Raw genomic sequence first — 22,293 nt, forward strand, 5'->3', positions numbered from 1 at the left:
TTCTCCTTGGCCTGCAGCCTCATCCGTCATGGCCATCCCCTCCAGGAATAGCTGCTCCGTGCCTAAGCACGAGGAAGAAAGGGATTGAAAAAGAAGTCAGACTAAACCAGATGTATAATGTGCATTTTATTGGTTTTAATCCCATTTTTTAAAACTAATTACAGTCAGGACAAAGCATCATGTGTGAATCTGCAATAATGAATTGTTAGTGCTGATAATGGCCAAATAAAAATAGACTTATTCGTGATGAGTGAGAGAGCTTGTGTCCTGCACCATGGGGTCACCCAGCATCCCCTCAGCGAGTGCTGGCTGCACTGAACCATCCCCTTCGTGCCTTCTCCAGTAATTTTTAAGGCATTGCTATGTCATGTTTTATATGAAAAATGTTCTCTGCTGTAGAGCTTCTTTCTGTTAATCACCCAAATTCCTTGGATATATTTGTTTTGCTGCTGCGCAAGGACAGCAGGTGTCTGGGAATTCATTACTATTTATTTGAGAAGCACTCATGCTCCTTGGGGAGTATGGTCCTTCCCAGTGAGGTACCACAGCAAAGGCTGGGGCTTGAACACAAGCCCTCAGCATCCCATTGCATCCAAAACCTGGATTCAAGCAGCTCTTGGAGGTGCAGTTCCTCAAAAATCACTGTCACACATTGTTGAGGGAGAGAGGGGGACACACAGGTCAGGGAAGAGAAGGCACATCTTTAAATGTAAGAGACACCAGGAAAGAGGGTGCCAGGCTGGGCTCCCTCCCTCCTGAGAAGGGAAGGGAGGGTAAAAAGAGATGAAGTAACAGATAACAGCGCTGCTGCCTGGCTGCAATGAAATGTAAAGGCAAGAGACTGAAATGGGCAAGTGGAGGGTCGGGGCTGAGCCAAGGGCCTTGCAATGCATGGGCAGCTCAGGGCAGACAGCCCTCAGCCCCTCCACGAACCCACACCTGCACACTCGTGCAGAGGAACAGCCCCCTCAGCCTCTCCAGCTTCCAAAGGCTCATTTCATCAGCATTCAATTCTCCCTCCAGCTCTGCCCAGCTCCCAGCTGCCACGCAGGTGGCTGCCAGCTCAGCTGCCCCACGTATCTGCTCTCCAAACTACTGCTTCCTAAACAAGACACCAGCACCAGATACCTGTAAAATGCCTTCTTAATTTGGTACTGAAGATGCCACATCAGCTCTCCAGGAGCACTTAAGGATGTTTAAACTCACTAGCAGGGGCTGCCAGTGCCTATTTAGGATCAAGCTGGAGAGAAGATGAACAGAATCTCCAGATTCTCTCCAGGCAGCTCGGCAAGGACACAGTGGCGGTGCTCAGGCTTGAGAGGTGCAGGGTTTTGCTTTAAAAGCCATGAAGTGGTTTTATACAGCTCTAGGTACTTGCATATTCCCCCAGGAGGAGCACTTCAGGTCATATGGAAACCAGAAAGTCCTACTTGAAAACAGAGCTTGATTAAAAAGAGCTGCAGTTCAAAGCTTGCTTTAGTGAGCGATGACATTTAATACTGCAGCAAGTGCAGAGGGCAGGAGGATCTGATGTGCACCTGGCTTTGAACCTGCTTTAATAATGGGGTTTAAAATAGTTCAGATGAAAACTTTCAAAGTTCTTCCTTCTGTCAGGAAAGCCCATATGATGTGTGACCCAGGGCTTCTTGAACACAGGACCCAGTGACAAAGTGTGGTGTTACAGTGACCACAGTCATCCTAAAAGCAGAGACTCTCCTAGAGCTGCCTAAAGTAGGAGCAGCCCAATTCCAAATGAAACAGAACAGCAGCAGCCCCAAGCCCACCTTAACCCTGTGCAGAGGGAGTATTCAAGCCCGGTTCCAGCAGGGTTTCAGGTTTTGCTGCCTTGTTTCAGGAGCTCTGCTGCTGCAGGCAGGGCTGAGCCAGGGCACAGCCGCTTCCTCCTGGCACCGGCTCATTCCCCTGAGTTAACACCCACCTTGTTTCAAGGCTAATTACCCAACGCGGGAGCCGGGAATGCATCAGCGTGCACAGCCGGAGCCTCTCGCGTGTCCGGACTGAGTAATTAGCACCTCCCCAGCCCACACCGATCCCAATCCCGGCCGCTGGATTAAGGGCCTGGCTGCTCGTACGAGCCCCGGGCAAAGCTGAGAAACAAAGAAGGGCTCTGCCAGTGGAAAGCTCCGAGTCGTGTGCCGGTGCTGAGGGAAGCAAGGCTGATTTCCTTTCCAGCGGGAAGAGCTGTATCCCTGCATGCAGAGGGGCACTGCTCTGCCCAACTGAGCTGCCACAGCACAGGAGAACAGGACAGAAGAGGGAATGTAAACTCCCAGGCTGGAGAAATCCAGCCCTAAGCAAAAGATCCCCAATCCCAGGCAATGTGCACAAACATGATAATGCTTCTAGAAAAAGAAAATGTAACAGCACAGAATTATTTCCTTCTGAATTAGGTCTATTTCCACCCTTATGTTTTCCTTCAGCTGGCACAGGAGGTTGGTCTGAAGGAGTCTCAACAGAAAGAAGAGACTCAGTTATCCCAAACTCCTGCTGGATTCTGCACAGCACATTTCTGCCTTTGGGAGAAGGGACGTTTAGTGATACAGCCAAGGCTGTCTCTCTCCTGTGTGCCGAGACCTGCAGCACACAGAGAACCACAGAGAGACAGACAGAGAATGTACTGCTCTGACAGAACCAAACAGGAATGGCTGGACACTGGTTAAGGATGCAGGCTGCCAAGGGCTCAGCCCCAGGGCTTTGTCTGAAAACCAGAACGATAACAAGGCTCTGTCCACACCCAAACTGGAGTGAAGAAAGTCTGTGTCACCAAGCCAACAGCCTGGAAACTTCCCTTCATACTGCCTCTCCCCCTCACTGCACAGTTCCAGGGGGCGAGCTGAAATGCTGGAGGCTTTAGAGCTCCAGACAGAGTGGGCTGCTAACCCTCATCAGAGCTTTGACTCACTCAGGACAATGTTTGCAGTCACAAATACAAAGCAAGAGAAACCCCAAATAAGCACGAACACAATCCAGAAGCTGTGCCGGAAAGGGGAGAGGTGCTTGTTCACCGTCCCGCTGCCGAAGACCAGCTGAGTGTCTTTCCGACTGCAGTATGCGAGGAAAGCTGGGATGAGATACTGGATCCCATTCCCGGCATAGGCTCCCGTGATCCCCACCAAGGACTCCAGATCGTGGGTGCAGAAAGCCACCAGCACTGGGGGAATCAGCGTGATGGCAGGAAAGACAATCCTATCCACCACCCACGGGTAGGTGCCCCCTTCTCTGTGGAAAAGGGTCTTCCAGTTGTTGCGCAGGGTCACAGCGATGATGGGGAAGTTGGTGCTGATGGTGAAGACCGGGAAGAGGCCCAGGAAGTACCGAATGAAGGCCACGCTGATGATCTCACAGTTGGTGAAGTTGAGCGTGTACATGTCCATGAGGGTGTCGTTGCGGAAGCAGTAAATGGCAGTGAAGGACAGGAGGCTGTAGAATGCCAGGATCAGGATGTAATCAAGCAGCACAAGCTTGTTGACGTGCTTCTTCTTGGAAATGGGGGTGATGAGAGATGGCAGGGAGTGCTGGCACATGAAGGAATAGACGCACACCCCAAACAGATTGCGGATGCCCGACAGCTGGGCCATGGATGGGTGACCTTCGGCTTGGCCTCTGCTGATGCGGATGAGGGCCAGAATAATCATGAGGATGAAAGCTGGAGAGAGAGAGAAGGTCTCATGTCAAGCCCAGGCCCACACTCCCCATTACCTCCTCCCATTGCACTGGCACTCTTGGCACCTTTCTCCTGCTATGCAAGAGCATCTCCTTAGCTCTTTGATGCACCACCTTATCTGAGGGTGCTACATCAAAGGCGAGGTGCACAGGAATTAATTGTGACTTGCTGTCAATGCCAGTCAGCAGATAACGGAATGGGCTCAGGCATCTCCCTCCAGTCTCCTTCCCACAGGGACTCACCCTCCCACCCACAAGAGCACAGGGCTACACCGAGCTCTTAGGAAGCAGAAGGCTGACACAGCTGGTGGACCCTAAGCCCTCAAGGGTTTTGGTCCATGGATGCTTCTGTCACACACACACTGGTTAAATACCATCATTTCAAAAAGGCTTAGAGATGTTTGAGCTTTGACTTGGCTCCAGTCAACACCAGTAATATTCCTACACATTTCCAACAGGACTAATGTTTTCAAGACCTCCCCTATGTGCACAGGAGCGGCAGCTACTAGCAAGCTTTCTTGTCCCTGGGATCTGTCAAGCATGATAGAGCAAGAACTAGCCAGCCATTTCCTGGGCAGAAGGAATAGGCTGTCTGTAGCTAATCCCAGGGTAGAGAAGCCAGTCTGGAAGGGACTAAAACAGCAGTGAAAGACTGCTATTAAAATTCATCGTTTCTAGACACAAAGTCTGCTCGTCTACCCTTCACTTATGTCAGGAAAAAGCCTAACAACATTTTACAAAGCTTATTACAAATAAGAACGTGCCAGGGACAAAATGAATTGAGGAGATTGGGCTAATGCCCTTATTACTCTGAGGGTGGAAATTTGAGCCAGAGCAGTTACTGTGAGACTCTCATTCCTAGCCCGGTACATAAAAGCAGCAGAAAACGAATTCTGGTGTCACAAAAATTGCATCAGCCTGGGAAAGATTATCATCAGCTGCTGGAGTTAACAAGTAATGGGGAGAAAAGGACCTGCCTGGCAGGGCAGCAAGCAGTAAGATTTACAGTCTGATGCTGCAATAGGTGGACCACTGTGGCTTGCACAGAGCTGTCCTTGGACCAGTCTGGGGCACAGGAACAGAGCCATGAATTATCTGGTAATGAAAAAATCAACAAAATGCTGAGACACCAACTACAGACAACTTGGAATGTCATTAATATAAATCCAGAGGAATTAAACATAGGAGCGCACAGTTTGAGTCCACAGGAGGCTGGCACCAGTGCTAGGAGCAGTGCTAGGAGCCGGGCAGGCTCACCACAGGGTGACAAGATCACGGGCTTGCTCTGTGCCCAGTCCTGCTCCCCACAACAGCCAGCTGGAGATGGGAAACCCTGCCAGGGATGGGACTAGGGAAAATAGTCACAGACCAGTTAGTGAATGCTGCCTCTCTTGTGCCCAGCAAGATCAGATTGACTTCCCTGAATATTGCCTCCCATACACCCCCAGCACTCTCCAAAACCCTCTCTCAGAAATTCACATTCTCCTGAAGCAAACACCAGCTCCATGCTGAACCCTTCCCAAGCCGCACACTGCATTTCATCCGTTGCTGCCTCAGGAAACCTTTCACTTCCAACTGTTTTCAAGTGACAAGGCACGTGTACCAGCCCTCCCCAAACACCACACTGACAGCAGCAGACCCATTCCTTCACAGTACCGTGAGGCCAGGTCATTTTGGGAGTGCTAGGCTCTATTTCCTCCTCCAAGGGCAGTCACAGAGAGCTATGGAAGGCAACAGCTCATTGCTCTGGGGATGTGCAATTCCCCTTGCCTTCACTCAAGCCCAGCAGGTGAGGGACACTGCGAACAGAGGTACAGTTGTTGTGCCTCCCCCACTGCTCCCCAGAGGGGAGATGCCTGCCAGCCATATCTGCTTAGCAAGAGACCCAGAAAGAACTGTGTTCCAGGTGATGCAACATGCCTGCACTCCCTGGGGCTGCACAGGCTACAAGGAAGAGGAAAAGACGCCCTGAGTAGTAGGATAAAGCAGATTGGACACTCTGCAAATGTGCTGAGACTGTTCCTTTCCTTCTTGAATGGGAGAAGTGGTCAGGCTCTGCAGCCTCATCCTGAGCTGGTCCTGTATCTGGGCTAAGATGTGACTCAGCAGTCTCACACCTCTTCCCCTGCACACTAGACAGTGAATCTCCTCATGTTCTGCTCAACACAGTAATGAGCGACCTGTCTCTATCCCTGAAACCCACACTTACCATTGGCTCAAAGCCCCACTTTCTGTACCAATGCCAACAGGACCAGGTCAGAGGAACTTTCAGGCAGGCATCCCATCCTTGAAGCACACACACAGACACACACAGAATGACTAGGTTGGAAGAGATCTCCAAGATCATCGAGTCCAGCCCATGCCCTAACACCTCAACTAGACTATGGCACTGAGTGCCACATCCAGTCTTCTTTTAAACACACCCAGGGATGGTGACTCCACCACCTCCCCGAGCAGATCATTCCAGTACTTTATTATTCTTTCTGTGAAAAACGTCTCCCTAATATCCAACCTATATTTCCCTTGGCGCAGCCTGAGACTGTGTCCTCTCATTCTGTCACTTGGTGCCTGGAGAGAGACCAACCCGCACCTGACTACAACCACCTTTCAGGGAGTTGTAGAGAGTGATAAGGTCACCTCTGAGTCTCCTTTTCTCCAGGCTAAACAACCCCAGCTCCCACAGCCATTCCTCACAGGGTTTCTGTTCCAAGCCCTCCACCAGCCTTGTTGCCCTCCTCTGGATGTGCTCAAGCATCTCAATGTCCTTCCTAAACTGAGGGGCCCAGAACTGGACACAGCACTCAAGGTGCAGCCTCACCAGTGCTGAGTACAGGGGAAGAATGACCTCCCTGCTGGTGCTGGCCACACTAGTCCTGATACTGGTCAGGATGCCATTGGCCTTCTTGGCTACCTGGGCACACTGCTGGCTCATGTCCAGCCGCTGTCACCAATGCCCCCAGGTTTCTGCCTGGGCACTGTCCAGCCACACTATACCCAGCCTGTAACATCGCAGGGGGTTACTGTAGCCAAAATGCAGGACTTGGCACTTGGACTTATTAAACTTCATCCTATTGGACTCTGCCCATCCATCCAACAGTTCCAGGTCTCTCTGCAGAGCCCTCCTTCCTTCCAAAAATCTACACATGCTCCCAGCTTAGTGTCATCTGAAACTTTACTAATGAAAGACTTGATACCCTCATCCATGTTGTCAATATAAATATTGAACAGAGCTGGCTCCAGCACAGACCCCTGAGGATCACCACTGGTGACTGGCTGCCAGCTGCATGCAGCACCATTCACCACCATCTCTGGACCCAGCCATTCAACCAGTTCCTAACCCAGCACAGAGTGCTCCTGCCCAAGCCATGAGCTGCCAGCTTTTCCAGGAGTATGCTGTGGGAGACAGTGTCAAAGGCCTCGCTGAAGTCCAAATAGACAACATCCACAGCCTTTCCTGCATCCACCAGGCAGGCCACTTGGTCATGAATGGAGATCAGGTTGGTCAAACACGACCTACCCCTCCTAAACCCATGCTGGCTGGGTCTGATACCCTGGCCATCCTGTACGTGGTGCATTATGACACTCAATATAAACTGTTCCATTACCTTACTGAGTACTGAGTTCAGACCAACTGGCATGTAATTACCAGGATCCTCTTTCCTACCATTTTTGTGAATAAGTGTCACATTGGCCAGCTCCAGTCACCTGGAACCTCACCAGTGAGCCAAGATTGTTGGTAAATGATGGAGAGCGGCTTCGCAAGCTCATTTGCCAGCTCCCTCATCACCCTAGGGTGGATCCCATCTGGTCCCATAGGTTTATGAACATCCAAGTGGCTCAGCAGTTCTCTGACTGCCTCCTCCTGGATAACAAGGGGACCATTCCGCTCCCTGACACCATCTACCAACTCAGGAGGACAGTTGTCTTCCCACTAAAGACTGAGGCAAAGAAACTGTTAAGCACCTCTGCCTTCTTCCCATCTGCAGTTACCTCCCTCACCCAATAAGGAATTTATTGGTCTTAATATATTGTATTATGTCACCCTGGTTTTTCTGAGTTTTTTAAAGCCTTCTGATTGTTCATAAGATGGAGTCAGTCTCTTTAGCTTCTGTACAATATTAGGAGCAGTTTTTGCTTTTTCTTACGCATGTAACATAAAAAAATCCTTTGTTTTTCATTCCCTGTCCTTTGTTTGCATATTTCTAACTTGAAAACAATTGTAACTGACAGTTGGTCTGGCCATTCAGCTGGGAGGTGATAACTCCAAAAGCCAATCCACAACCAGACCCATAAATGTATAAAAAGTAAGGAATAAACAGACAGAGGGCTCTCTCGGAGGAACAACTCTCCCCTGCGAAATCTCTTGTCTCCGTGTGGTTGCTTTGCATGTCACGATCACAGTATTGGTCTAATATATTTGTAAAAACATTTTTTATTATCCTTTACAAAAGTTGCCAATTTAAGTTTGAACTGAGCTTTGGCCTTCCTAATTTTTCCTACATGCCTTAGCAGTCCCATTAAGTACTTCCTGTGAGACCTAACCCTCCATCCAAACCATCTCCCACAGACTCTCCTCTGCCCTGACATGTGCTTTTCTGTCAGGGTACACTGAAGGAACAGAATTCTTGTGGATTCCCTAAATGATGGATGGTCTTTGGCTTAAGGAACTAGAATTTAATCCATTTTTCATTAAATATGCATTTCAGAAATTTATTAAAATTACAAGGAGTGAGGATCCAATACTAAGATCCAAACTAGTTTTGCTTCCAACAAGGCAAGCTCTGCTTCCCCTGCCTAAGCACGGTTGCTCTGCATATGCAAGATCCTTGAGAGAAATGGTGCTGGGTAAACTGGAAACCTTCCCTGCACAATTCCAGCCTCAGAGAGAAAAACAAAAGCCCTGCGCCATGGTTGTTTTCTCTCAGTCCCTGACGCAGAAGAATTTCTCACTCATGGTACTGGAGAGCTAAAACACTTGCCTGTCAAATTTATCTCTCTGTTCGAGAGAAGGTGAGCCAAAAAAATGAAACTCTGAAACCTAGATATGGTTTGGATGATAAGTCAAAATGAAAAGAAGATGACAGGCTGACGGACAGGCAGCTTTGAGCAGAAAAGAGGCAGCAGAGGATCCTCAGGCACACACAAAGCTCCCACTCACATCCCCTACCCAGGACAGCAGGCTGAAGGCATTGTCACACGACACTATTTCATGCCACCTACTGTTGTCACGTTAGCTGTCCAACAGTGTTCCTTCAGCATAAGGATCCTGGTGAAGTAAGACATGGATTCATAAAAAAACCCTTGATCTGTTCCTCTCTACAAAGAACAGAGGACACAAGCAACACATTCCAGGGATGAAACACCTTCAGACCACGTTCAACAAAACCCAGTGCCACAAAGCAAGGTTGATAGTGATGGCACTATGGATTGTTAGTTGGTTATATGAAAAATTTGTTTTAAGCCTCGTTTTATATAAATGTTTAAAAAGCAATCAAGGGTTTTGCTGGTCCTGATTTTTCCAGAGTATGAAACCCACTCCAAGCCCCCCACACTGGAGGCTTGGCAGTCAGCAAGGCACAGAGGCCACTTCTTGTCTCATCTTGTCTCCTCTAGATGTTTGAGCATCACTTTTAGTGAAGGATCTAAGTAAGCCTGAGGAAAAAAATTAAGAGGGGCTACGCCATAAAGGAAAACATGTGATGAATCTCATCCCAATCATCCAACTGCCTGTCCTGCAGACTCTCTTTGCTCCCCTCACTCTGTGAGGAACAAATGTTCTCAGAAAAAGCAGACATTGCAGTCTGCCTCTCCTGCTTGACTCAGGAGATGTTGATTCAGAGACAGGGCAGTTCTGCTCTGGTTCTTGCAGGTGAAGTAAGGATGAATATGGATGAGCTGATGTACAAAGTAGTACAGTTTGGGAAATACGGGAGTCTGGGGATATTAAGAAATACATTTTTGTGCATTTTGCTATAAACATAACAGGGCTGCAGAGAAGCAGTGAAGATAATTTAGCCATTCTGAGTTTAAGGATCATTTTACAGAGACAGAGAAAACACCTCTGTAAATGAAAAATAGTGTTGGTACATGAGCTTCATCTCTCTGCAGAAAGGCTATTGCAGAAAAGAAATAAGTCCAAGCCTCAAACACATTTTTTCCCCTGTGATGGTAGGTTCCTGCAAGAAATGATGCTCAGAATGAGCTTCTGGTTAAACCCCCTTGCACCCTTGCAAGATATGGTACTTGTGAGATGTTCACATCTTCTCCAGCCCTGTCCCTAGTCCCATTTCTACTTCTACAAGGAAAGCCTGGAGAGAATATCACACCTGCCTGCCACCTCTTCCAGGGACCAGAGAGGCAGTTGTATGCAGCCACCCCACGCCTGGCTGCTCCTCTACCCTTCAGCCATTTGTCTGAACTGATGCCATGACACATTTGTGGCAAGGCCATCCGTCACCGCTGGCTGACGGTGTGACAGAGCTTTCCTGTCCAAGCAGAGAATCAATATGCCAGGAAATAATGATAATGGATCACCCTGTCCCAACGCATGCCCCTCGCTTCCCTTTCCATACATTAAGCAGCATGATGGATTCCAAGAGGAAGGTGTTTTCAGGAGCTCCCTAAACCCAGTCTCTTTGGAAAGGGAAGATTTCTCCCCACCTCAATCCTATATCAAGTCAAAAGAGAGCAGGCCACTTTTAAACAGAGGAACAGATCTCATTTACTTTAACATTAGGCAGCTCTTTCATAGAAAGGGCACAAAACCAGGAGCATCTGCTCTGTACACACTGAACGGCCCAGGAACACGTAGACAGTCCTACCTTCTGCATCCCCACCTGACACTTGTGCTGTCTACTTCCCTGCTGATGTCTTTCTAAGATGTTGGTGCCCCTTCTCAGAGCCAGCTGCCTGCTGCCTTCCAGCAGTGATGTGGGCAAGCTGAAGAGCCCACTGCAGCTCTGGAACCACCAGGCATTCTGGATCCTGGGGCATTTGAAGTATTAAAGCACAGCTGGAGTCTAACATGCTGGCAGAACAAAGTATCTGAAATTAAGACATTGATTTTTTAATTTAAAACTCATTTAGCCAGTTTCTCTTGCAGAAGCTATATCCTGCCACTTGTTCATGACCTCCAGTTCTCCACAAACTCCAGAGCAGCAACTGATTAAATTCTCCAGCCTTCAGAGGGGATTTCTATATGAATTGACAGTAAAGAGGTGACATGAAAACCAGGTTTGCTTCATTAGATGGGGGAGCTGGAGTACTTAAGGACTGGATTTGACGATGACAGAGCCTAAAACACCATCTCTAGGAAGATGAAGGATTTATGAGTGCAGAGACTGTGTGGAAGCAAGACGGATATGTTCATAGAAGTCAGCAATTCTCAGGAGAGAAACATCAGAAGGAAAAGAGGAAGGAAATTACTTCCCAGAAGAAAGGTATGAGCAAAAGTTGTGGAACATCGCTGTGGCTCCTTCCTCTAACGGAGAGCAGGGACTTGCCCTGCCTCAAAGCCTGAGGCAGGGTTCACATGGCAGGGCACTATTGCTCATACACGGAAGTGTGACACAGCTTACCAAGAAGGCAAGAAAAAGCCTCTCAAGCACCTCCACTCCCCCAGGCCTGGCTTGCTCCTGCTGCAGCCAACTCAGACACTGCTGCCTTGGGGCCAGGTGGAGCTCCTTTTCTTCACAAAGGGAAACTCCATTAAAAAGTCCTACCAGGACTTTTTGGCAGCTAAAAGTTTAGTGGAACTTCCCTGCTCTAAGGGCACAATTTCCCTGCTTTTCTTCATCAGGCTTGCAATACCATAACCCAAGATTTACAAGTAGCTTCCCCAATTGTGGTAACAATACCTGCCATGAAACCAGCATAGCTGCCCCATCTCAGTCCACATCAGCTGGTCCCACAGACCTCTGCACAGCAGCAGCAGTTCAGAGGAGAAAAATGGCTCTGTACTCGGACATTTATCACAGATGCTTTTTCTCAACATATGGAAAGGAAAGAGCAGCCAGCAAGGCTTGTTCGCTTCTGGTGGAAAATTACCTGTGTAGTTTATGGTCCTCTCTCTCCTGGCCACCTTTGGCGTAAGAACTATAGAACCTCTGCAAACAGGACTCTGCTCTCAGCTCTGCTGCTGGCTTGGCCTATTAGCTCTGACAGTCACTTCTCTGTCCAGAATTTACTCTTCTGAGAGAAGGGAATAATACACACTTTGGTGTCACTTTGAGCCCAGACTATGGCTGTGCATGCTTTGGAAAGCACTGGCTGCAGAGCACCCACGTCCCATGAAATCCAAGTGCTCTGAAGACTTAGCCACATCTTGCCCATCCTGCCTATGGCCCTACACAGCAAAGTTTTTTATTATCTTGTTCCACCAACATCCACTCTGAACAGAAAGCAGCTTTTACTGCCACAGCCCCACTCTGAAAACCTACGTGGGCACCATCATCCAGACCCTTTTGCAGGGTTGAATGTGCCCTTACATTTCCAGCTCCCTTTCTTCAGCTTTCAGACCCATCAGTGTCTCCTGCTGCCTGAATAAAGTGCTCTTTTCAGGAGCATCAGCTCCTCAGGCATGATCTCAGTGGTCCCGTCCAGCACCGCAAATCACTCTCCATCTGTGTCTGGAGCTCACAAGGCTCTTTCTCTCATACAGACACTGCTTCACCCTGCTGCCCCCCACAAACAGTACTGAAATAAGCCCCTCAGCCAACAATTCCAAAAGCAGGCATGACAGAAGCACAGCATTTTAGCTAACTCTTTATAAATATATTCACTTCTCTTAGTGAATTATTTATCCTGGGCTCTGGCAGCAGCTTCATCTGCTCCAAAAGGGATATAAGAACATGAAGTAACTTTGTTGAAGCAGCTTGTCAGAATGAACATGCAACAGTGCCCTGATTTACAGTCCATTCCCTCATCCTCCTGTACGTCCTGCAGTGTGAAAGGAGAGGGGAAGAGATGACAATGGTTCCTCCTTAAGCTATTTGCAGAAAGCTCCTTTTCTGATGGGAAAAGGGGCCACCCACCTTGAGAACTGTGGGCATTGGCAGACTAATTCTCAGCAGGAGACTGGAAATTCAGGAGTTCAGATAACTGTCACCCTCTCCTAAATCAGCCTCCTCTGTAATTCTCAGTCTCAGCATTTGAAGGGATGTAGCACAGCGACTCCAGGTTCCTGTAGCGAGTCGACTCCAGGTTCCTGTAGCGAGTCAACTCCAGCTCAGACAGTTCTGCTGCTAAGGATGGCAGTGACAGCTACCTGAGACTGCTCGCAAGGTGAGATGGTCTGAGACCAGTTCTCTGCAGAGCAGTACTGTAAACAGCAGGGCTCTGGTGGAAAGGGCAGAACTACCAGACAAACCACCAGATACAGAAAGTCAGCTCCACTAGCATGCTCTGAACAGCCCTTTCTGAGTTTCTGCCCCAGAAGCCTTCTACCAAATATCTGGGCAGGGGATGGGATGGGATGCGATTGGGATACAATGGGATGTGATTGGGATGCGATGGGATGCGATGCAATAGGGAAAAGAAAGGTTTAACACAGACTTCCCAGCAATTCTTGTCTGCTTTCCCTCCATCTTATCGGCCAGAGGAAAGAGCTGGGGTAGAGATTTTATTCCTGAGCACGTAATTGTGAGATCGTTGTTTGGGCAGGGTTGCGAAGGCTCTGTCTCAAGGGCTGCATTTACTTGAATAGATGTGGTGTGATCCAATAGGGAGAGAGAACTGAGCCTCCTCAAGCAAACCACAAAGTTTCTTACTCTATAAACTATCACTTCATTAAAATACAATACTTTCTAATAACTACAATACAGCATCATGAGCAGCACACAGAGCACAGGCCCCACGTGGGAGCTGTCTGGGAACATTTGGCAGAGACAATTTAATAACAGCAGCAATAATCATGCTACCAATGTCTTTAGAGCCAGCAGTCCTCACCTACAGAGCTGGACATCTCAGGCTGAAACAGGCTTCAATTAATCGGGTTAGCTGTTTAATACACAATAGCCCAATGTTTGCTGCTCAGCTCCACCAAGCTCTGTCCTTTTGTTATCCTTCCTAATCCATATCCTATCCCATGATGCTGCTAGACAGTTATTATCCAATATTATCCAATAATAAAGAGGTAGAGCTGTGCCCCAGTGAGCTGCATCCCCTCTGCTGTGAGAGGTGCATGGGACTTGCCTGGCTCAGTCCCTCTTGTTAGGCAGTGCCCTTCAGCAGCTCACCCCTAACAGTACCCACTTGATCAGGATTGAAGAGATGAGAGGGAAAAAAAACCCAGCTACATAAGCTAGTCTCTTTAGAGAACAATCCATCACCACCATAGATTTCAACCTTCCAGTGGAAAAAAAAAGTGTCTGAAATCCAAACCGCAGAATTGGAAATACCAATTTATTGATGGCTTAGTTGGTTTAGCCTTCTGCAGGAAGCCCTGCTCCAATAACTTTGTAAGAGACCTGGAAACAGTCTCCAAAACTGGTAAAGGAATTGACCTAATAACAGCTCTACACTTTCCTGAGGCTGAGGTGGAAGAGAGCTGAAAGGAAGGCAGGAATTACACTTTGGGGAAGGACCCTCCTCACACCATAGGGACAATCTGTACTCACGTGGCCCCAGAGCTGGGTGAGCCAACAAGGTTCTAAATACAAATCAGAACAAGGCTTCACTGTAGGCACCATTGTCAGGATTTAAACCAAATGATTTTTCATGACTGACCCTTTCTCCAGGAAAGAACAGCAGGCAGGCTTCCTGCTGCACCCCTTAAGAGTGCCTCTGCTCCATCTCCCAAGGCAGCTTAGGTACCTGCAAAAGGCTGACATAGTGGTCTGAGGAGCTCCTGCATTATGAAAGGGATGAGAACTTGGGTAGGCAAAGCCTTACTCATCTACCCATCTCTCAGCCCCTGGAGAACAGAGATCTCTATGCAAGGATAAGGCCAGCAGTTCAAGCACCAACTGCTGCACTGAATTTAACCATTGGCACTCACCAGTGCCAAGAGACAATCAGTTCTGCAGCCAAGTGTGTAAGCTGCTACTCTTCAGAAGACTGGCAACAGCTCGATTCCTCTGGAAGCCCTCACTGCCACCAGCCCCACTCCACCTGGAGACACAGATCCACCCTCTGTGCTCCTATCAGTCCTGGCAGGGAAGTGCCTTACCATGCCAACCTTCTTTCCAGATGAGCTGTCCATGATCAACAGGCCCAGACGAGGAGAGCCCATCTGTCTGGGCTCTCTAGCAGCACAACAGTTGAGCTTGCAAGCTCCTGCTTCAACTTTCTCCTTTTAGAGGCTTCAGAGGTGCCTGTCCTGGCTTGTCCATTATCCTGGGAGGATGCCAGATAAAGGGCTGATCCCTGGAACATATCCACATTTTTTGAACTGGCCCATTTTTAATTTCCAGCTCAGATCCCAGTGTTTAAGTCTATTTTTCAGAGAAAGAAGGATATTTTTTTTTATCTGTGAGGTGTGGAATGAGATTGCTGTAGGCTTTGATAGCCAATGTGCTGCTTGTGATGAGCATAAGCCTCTGGAAGAGGCTGGTGACATTTGATTATCACTTAGATCAGGAGAAAGAGGGAAAGTAACTTTCAAAGGCAAGGCTGACACTGTTACAAATACCAGCAGAAATGACCTTCACACACAGCTAGCTCTCTCTGCTGCCAAGAACCATCCTCTCAGCTGCTATCATCTGAATCACCAGTACACCTGAGGCAGTGCTGCTTTACATCAGTCTCTTCTGCTCTGAAATCCAGGGACTTTCCACCGTGCTGGGGAGAAAGGTGTGTGGTGGGTCCTGTGGGAGGCACGTTGCAAAGTCTGTACTGATCTCCCAGCTCAGGGAGGCTTGATTTTTTCAAAACATGATGCAAAGCGTGGGCCAGATTCCCATCCACACCAAGCCAATGAGCACATGTAAGCTGTGTGTCCCCCACAAAACAAACAGGTAGGCGGGAAGCTGCAGTGTTAACTCTGCTGCTTGGAGTGCTTTGCACAACCACCCTCAGCACCACATGGCTAAAGCCATCCCAAGGAAGGTAAAGGAAAGGCACAGTTTTTACCAGGACAAAGTTCACATCTGGCCATTGACATGCAGGCAGGAAAAGTTCAGAAGACCACAAAACACTACCCAAGATCATTCATTAGGATCTAAGCTCTCTAAACATCAACCTGTGTTTAACTCACAGCCCTGCTTTTGGAGGAGGGGACAGCAGTGATGTGAGGACATGGGAGAAGCCAGCTTGACAATCTCAGCAGTATAGCTTACCCTGGGATCTGCAGCAAGAGCTTTTCTCTGCTCCCTGCATCACATGGCTTTTTGACAAATTGTCTTTCCCAATAAATCTATCTCTCATTGTACACATACGGAATCTATTCTTCTAAGTAGCCACTGAGGTACTGTCAGGGTCATTAACTATCATTATCTGGGGCAGCTGTTCCCCAGCGTGCTGATGCAGGAATCAATCAGGCTAAAACATAAATTTCCCCTCCACTTCTCCAAACACTGCCTTTATCCCTCTCTATCAAGCCATGAAAGAGAGGAACAGTTCTGCCATCACGCCAAGGTTTAGCAATCCTCATACTGGAAAAAGCTGGCTAAAGGGAAACCAATGACAGATGAGGGAGGCATCAGACTGTCACAGAGACAGGATGAGGTCTGACTGATGTCTTTACCAGGAAAGAGAAGGCAGGGTGCTTGGAATCAGGCTAGTCAGCTGAGCAGAGATTGCTCTTATAAATAAAAATAATAATAATAATTTTAAAAACCAACAAAACCCCCCCATGCAAAACTTCCTCATTTCCTTTAGTACTCCTTAATGAGATAACCTCTTTCTCTGAAGAATAGGGGGGCTTTCAAACCTTTCATGTGCTCAGACAACAAAGGAGAAAAACAGGCATTCAGGATTTTCACACCACCCAAACTCAGGATTTATTAACTCAAACTGTTCAGCATCTGAGACTTGAGAGCTTAAAATTCAACTTAATTTTCCTGGGTGTCAACTGCTTAACCCCATCTCAGGAAGCCTCTAGAACAGAGGATCTCTATTCCTCTGCAGTGACTGCCAGCCACCTCCAAAAAGGATGAATTCACAGAGAAGCGACAATACCCAGCTGCAGTCTGGTCAAGAGTATGTGTGTAATGGGAAATAGTTAGAGAAGCAGCTTTTCTTCTTATTCCAGTTATAGGTATAAACAGAGCTAGTTCTGTGTCTGAATGGTCTGGACTCACATACCAGACTGTTAACCTGCAGTAATGCCGGTCATTAACCTGCAGAAATGCTCCTTATTAGCCCTGAGTATCAGTCACTCTGTCTAGGTAACATAAAAATAGACAAACCTGAACATAAACCTCCACAACCCACAGACACCTCTCAGCCTTTAAGGACATGTACACACACAAACCAGACATGAGGCAGCTGCATCTTTGAATGACAAAGGCATTGGGGAAAAAAAAAGTGTGTCTTACTTCCCTTAAGGGAATTATCTGTCTTCCTAGAAGTTCTTGGCAATATTTTGGAAAGAACTCATGGGAGCAGGCTTCCCAAGGACAACACACATTGGTTTGGTTTCCAATGCATCCTACCATAAAGGAAGACCAAGGAAAATAAATGCAAGCAGATGATAAAACTAAGGGTGGAAAGTCTGACAGAAATGCATTTTTTTTCTCAGATCAAAACAAAGATTGTCCAAAGTCTGTTGTGCATATGCCGTGAGAATGAGAAACTTTCAACTGGTGGGTATCACAGCCAGCAGCCAGACAGTAGACTCTGCCAAACATCTTCTGCCCCTCATACAAATCAGACTAAACCCTCATTTACCAGCCATGTCTGATTGAGAACAATTTGTTTTGTTTAAATCAGAAATTTCATCCTAGACTAAAACCTTCTCCTCAAAAATGTATTAGGCCTGCACAATTGTCCTCAAAGAGGTTGTTTTGACAAGCACTTGCTTCCAAACAAGATCTTGCCAAAGAGAAGCATCAGTGGTGTGACTCAGGTTCCATCAGTGGTAAAGAGGTGGCTGAGCCTCTGCCAAGACTCACCTATCCATCTCATGAGGGACGTCATGATTTGAAGATACTTGGTCTTCTGCACATTGAAGAAGGTGAAAGGACCCAGGAGGAGCGTGAATGCTGCCTGTAAGGACAACAAAATCACGTTAGATTAAAAAACAGAAATTCTGCCAGCAAGATGAATTTATCAGAAGAATAAAGGTTACATTGAAAGTTCACCTCTAGACATGTCCGTTTGTCATGAAGCTTTCTTTGTTGCTTAATTTTACAGCTAAGTTGGCTGAGACACGGGGTCAAGTAAGCTATTGGGTATCAGAGAACATGCCTCGGGCAGAAGTAGAGCTCAGGATCCTTTTGGCTCTCAGCTGTTTGCTATCACTGCTACAGCATTCCTTTACTGACACATTTCAGTAAAAGCTCTCAGTGCAGCCTTACAGAACATTAAATATTAAACTGTGGCCTCTTTGCCCAAGTACATGCTCGGTTTAGGTATGAATAGCAAGAGCCCTCACCAGTCTGCTTCCATTAACATTGATGGGGTGGCTTCAGGGTATCCCAGGCTCAACAGCAATGGAGCCAGGTCTGCCTGGAGCTTTTTTTTCCCATGCTTTAAGTTGCCTGTGTAAAACATAGAGGGATTTTTGTACATGTAAAAACAGATAGTGGGAAGCTACAGTGTAATGGTTCAGTTTGCAAAGTGAGGAAAAAAGTCATTGAAGATATACTCATGAGAGAGAACTTAATTCAGTGTGGAAAGTAAAGGTTCTTTAATGAAGAAATTCCTCACTGCCCTCTTGGATGACTATTAAGAGACCAGTGTTTCATAGAATCACAAAATGGTTTGAATTGGAAGGGACCTTGAAGACAACCTCGTTCCAACCCCCTGCCATGGGGAGAGACTTTCCTCTAGACCAGGTTGCTCAAAGCCCTGTCCAACCTTGCTTTGAACACTTCCAGGGATGGGGCAAATTAAATTGGGGTTCATTGCAGCACCAGTCTGTTGCCTCTCTTCCAGCTGGGCTGCAAAATACATCCAACAAAGATCCATCCTAGGAATCTGGACTATACAGCTTCCCATGAGAGTTTCTTCTAGCACCTCCTAGAGCACACAAGACAACCATGCTATCAGCCCACGCCTAGAGGTGACACGTCCTGTGCAGCACTGTCACCTCTGCCCGGGCACTAAGCAGCACTCAAGCCTTACCTATCCTAGAGAGAAGAAAAGGCTCCACTGCAAGAAGAAACAGACCCTGGCTGTAGTCTGAACATAGACTGAGAGAAGCTACTTGTGAGAGGGAGACAGAGGGGTGTTAGAGAAGAGAGCCCTGCCTGTCCTGCATGAGATCGCACCAACGCAATACACAAACAGGTCAAAACGCTGTGGACCTGTAAGCAGGCAGTGCTTAGAAAGCCAAAGCACACACAGCATAAATTTGTAGAGCATACCAAAGAGATTTTTAAAGACAAATATTCAACATTAATATTTACACATTGCTCTTTTCCATGACTTCTTAAAGCAGTTCAAGAAAAGGTGTCACCAGGAGCAAAGAACTGGGACTCAAAGGGGCAGGTCTGCCAAGCCTCAAGGTCTCTGTCAACCCCAACAGAGCCAGGACAGAACAGAATCCAAGCTATTTTAAGGCTAGTACAACCCCAAGAAACCTTTTTTGAGACAGTTTCATAATATCTGCAAGGCAAATTGGAAATGTCTCGCATCACAAGTATTCTCAGGTGACGAAAGTAAACCCAGAAGGGGAGAGGAGAAGAGAACCCTCGGTTTGACACGTTGCTGGATGGGAATATATTCTGATCCGAGACCATTGCTTACACCAAGACTGCTTTTACTTGCTCAGATAAAAAAAAGGACAGGAAGCATGCATAGAATTCAAATTTGTGAAGCAATTGATGGTTGTTGGAGGAAATGCTGAAATCACACAGAATACAATGCCACAGGCATAAATGCCAAGACTAAGAGCCAAATCAGGTTTAACAGTTATGGGACTTGAGGTTTTAACATAAACGCAAACCAGTCAGTCACAAACCTTTTTTTACTCTTCTTCCTTTTGTTCCTTTCTTCTAATTGGGACCGCAACTCCACTCTCCTGCCCACTAGGGACTGCCACTCCATCCTAGAGCAGTGCACAAACTCCAACAGACTAAATAAACCTTTGACTAAAAAGTGATGTAGGGCAAGGACCGTGTCCTAGGGTGACTTTATGATGCTTGTATCCCCAGTTGTCTATTCTGTTTATGTTGGCTATTATGTTTTGTACCTTTAAGACTAGTTCCAAGAGGAAGGCGGGGAGACAGAGAAGCGCAGAGTTTGTTTTCAGAAGCAGCATTCACTCCTCCACATTCTGGCTCCTGGACCGTCTAAAGCATGGACAGACAGCAGGACAGAGATGTCCCTTACCTTTTAGTTAGTTCAGCTGGCTGAGGCAGAAGTTCCCTGGACTGTTTTTTTCTCTTGTTCATGGGACTGTTTAAACCTGTCCTGGACTGAAAAATGCAGAAAACAGCCAGACCTCACACCTGCGGCTGACCAGGGCCCAGGACAGCATTTTCCAGTGCCAAAGGGACTAATAAGAGACTGGGTGAGCTGAGTTGCGCTCCATGGTAAGGATGTTCTGAGTTTGCCATCTCTCTTCAGAGCGGTGAGAGGTTTTATTGCTTCTTATTATTCATTCTTTATGCTTGTGGGCACTTTGTTTGTTAAATAAGTATTTTTTTCCACTTTTCTCTAAGGAGATTTTTCCTGGACCAACTGGGAGAGGGGCCGTTCGGGTTTGCTTTTCCAGAGGAACCCTATTCAGAGGTTTCCTCCCAAATTTGCCCTAAACCAGGACAGGTCCAAGGCAAACAAAAGTTGACACCAACTGTCTTACTGACAAATATTCTTAAGTTTGTTACTAATCTCTTTCAACCTTCTCTCCCAACACTGCTCAACACAGCCTCCCTTCAAATCAGTTTATAGCTCCTGCATCAGAAAGCACTGAACACAGAGAGACAGACTAAGGATGTGATAATTAAGGAACAGGTGTCTACTGCAAATGAGAATGCTCCAGAACCAATCAGCAAAACAGCTCGTCAAACCATAGTAAAGATTGACACAAAATCACCAAGCACCAAAGCAGCTGAGTCTGAAACCCAGATTTGCCTTACCCACTGAGGAAAGGAGATGTGTCAAGGTGGATTTGGGGCCCAGTTGCTGAAAAGCATCAAAAAGCATCCTTAGATACTGGAAGAACCTGGGTGTCCTTCACCTTTTGCAGTTATTGTCCAGTTCTCAGAACACCTTAAACAACCAAATCCATTCAGCAAGGTTTCCAACTCTCCTCCTCTCTGGCCATTGCTGCTAAACTCATGGGGAGAGATACAAGTCGTTATGCTTGAATGGTTGAACGTCCTCCCCCTCATCCTTCAGGATGATCAGTGTCGTCTGTTCTTAACAAGATCCTGGTCCAAAGGAGCCAAGCAAGAGATTAATTCTAATGCAATAGAAATTTATTACCTTTTCCACTTGACACCCATTAGTGATCCAAGATGAATATCCATGGATCAATACAAACAACGCTAAGGCCTGCAATGAGATGAGGTTGCCTTACTTTGCAGGGATTTGTGCCAACAACTTTTAGGAAGGGAAGCTACAGAACACACTGGACTGCTTGGAAGAAGAAAGCCTGGGCAGAACTGGACATTAAACATCCAGATTAACATAATTTTGAAGTGAAACTCTGTACAGCTCTCACCAACAGACAGGACATGAGAACAAGAACTCAGTCCCTGGATTAGAGCTCATCTCACCATCAACCATCAGAAGAGTCCCAAGGTCAGGAATCCTGTTTAAAAACACATCCCCCAAACAATGAGAAGAGACCAAAGTGCTTAGCAGGAGGATGTCTACTTCCTCTGCCTTGCTGTGCCAGACATCTCTATGCTCTTCCAGCCCATTAAGTTAATTAGTTTCCTAACTTCTCCCTAAGGAAAAAGTAAGCCCAAATTAGCATCTCAGACACATACCCAAACTTTCTACCTGATGTTTTCCAAGCTCCAGTCTCCCCCAGAGGAAAACCATTCACAAAGTACTTAATTACACATGTAATTCAAGCAATCTAAAACCTACATAGAAAACTGTACCAGTCAGCCCTGTCAGAAGTCAAATATGCAGAGCCCTGGCACATGAAAAACCCTCCCAACTTTTCCAGTTCACCTCTTGAGTCAGCTGAGGTATCTTCTAGGAGTTTATCATTCTCTTGCTAAGATTCAGCAAATAAACCCACCCAAGGCAGAATGGGCAGAGTCTACTTTGATTAAGATTTTTCTGCTAGTGAAATGGTTTATTAGAAGCAAGCAGGCACAGGGGACTGATTCATTGCTAAACTAAAACAAGGTAAAGGAATGCTTCCTTCAGCTAAGGAGGAGAACTGAATCTATTAAATGTTGTCTAAATTCACAGGATAACAGAGAGAAACCATTACAGAGCTTTTGCACAGGGCTGACTATTAAGAGTGATTCCCTCCAAACTCCTCCATTAAATGGGAAAGGCCAGGTAAATCACCAGGCTCATAGTGGGGGATATGTGGAATCC

The 22,293-nt window shown here is 47.0% G+C and overlaps 1 protein-coding gene across 5 annotated transcripts in view; it reads right to left on the reverse strand.

The window, feature by feature from the left end:
• Nucleotides 1–2,395: 2,395 nt before the first annotated feature.
• Nucleotides 2,396–22,293, reverse strand: part of TMEM104 (transmembrane protein 104) — a 44,482-nt gene continuing 24,584 nt past the window's right edge. For all 5 annotated transcript variants that reach the window (XM_040081617.2, XM_040081613.2, XM_040081615.2 and 2 more), the window contains 2 exons: nucleotides 17,736–17,829; nucleotides 2,396–3,667 (listed from right to left, as the gene is read on the reverse strand). In XM_040081617.2, coding sequence (XP_039937551.1) covers nucleotides 2,907–3,667; nucleotides 17,736–17,829 — 855 coding nt within the window. In that variant the 3' untranslated portion in view covers nucleotides 2,396–2,906. The remainder of the gene's footprint in view (nucleotides 3,668–17,735; nucleotides 17,830–22,293) is intronic.

The sequence above is a fragment of the Hirundo rustica genome, chromosome 18 (assembly GCF_015227805.2).
Source record: "Hirundo rustica isolate bHirRus1 chromosome 18, bHirRus1.pri.v3, whole genome shotgun sequence".
NCBI lineage: Eukaryota > Metazoa > Chordata > Aves > Passeriformes > Hirundinidae > Hirundo > Hirundo rustica.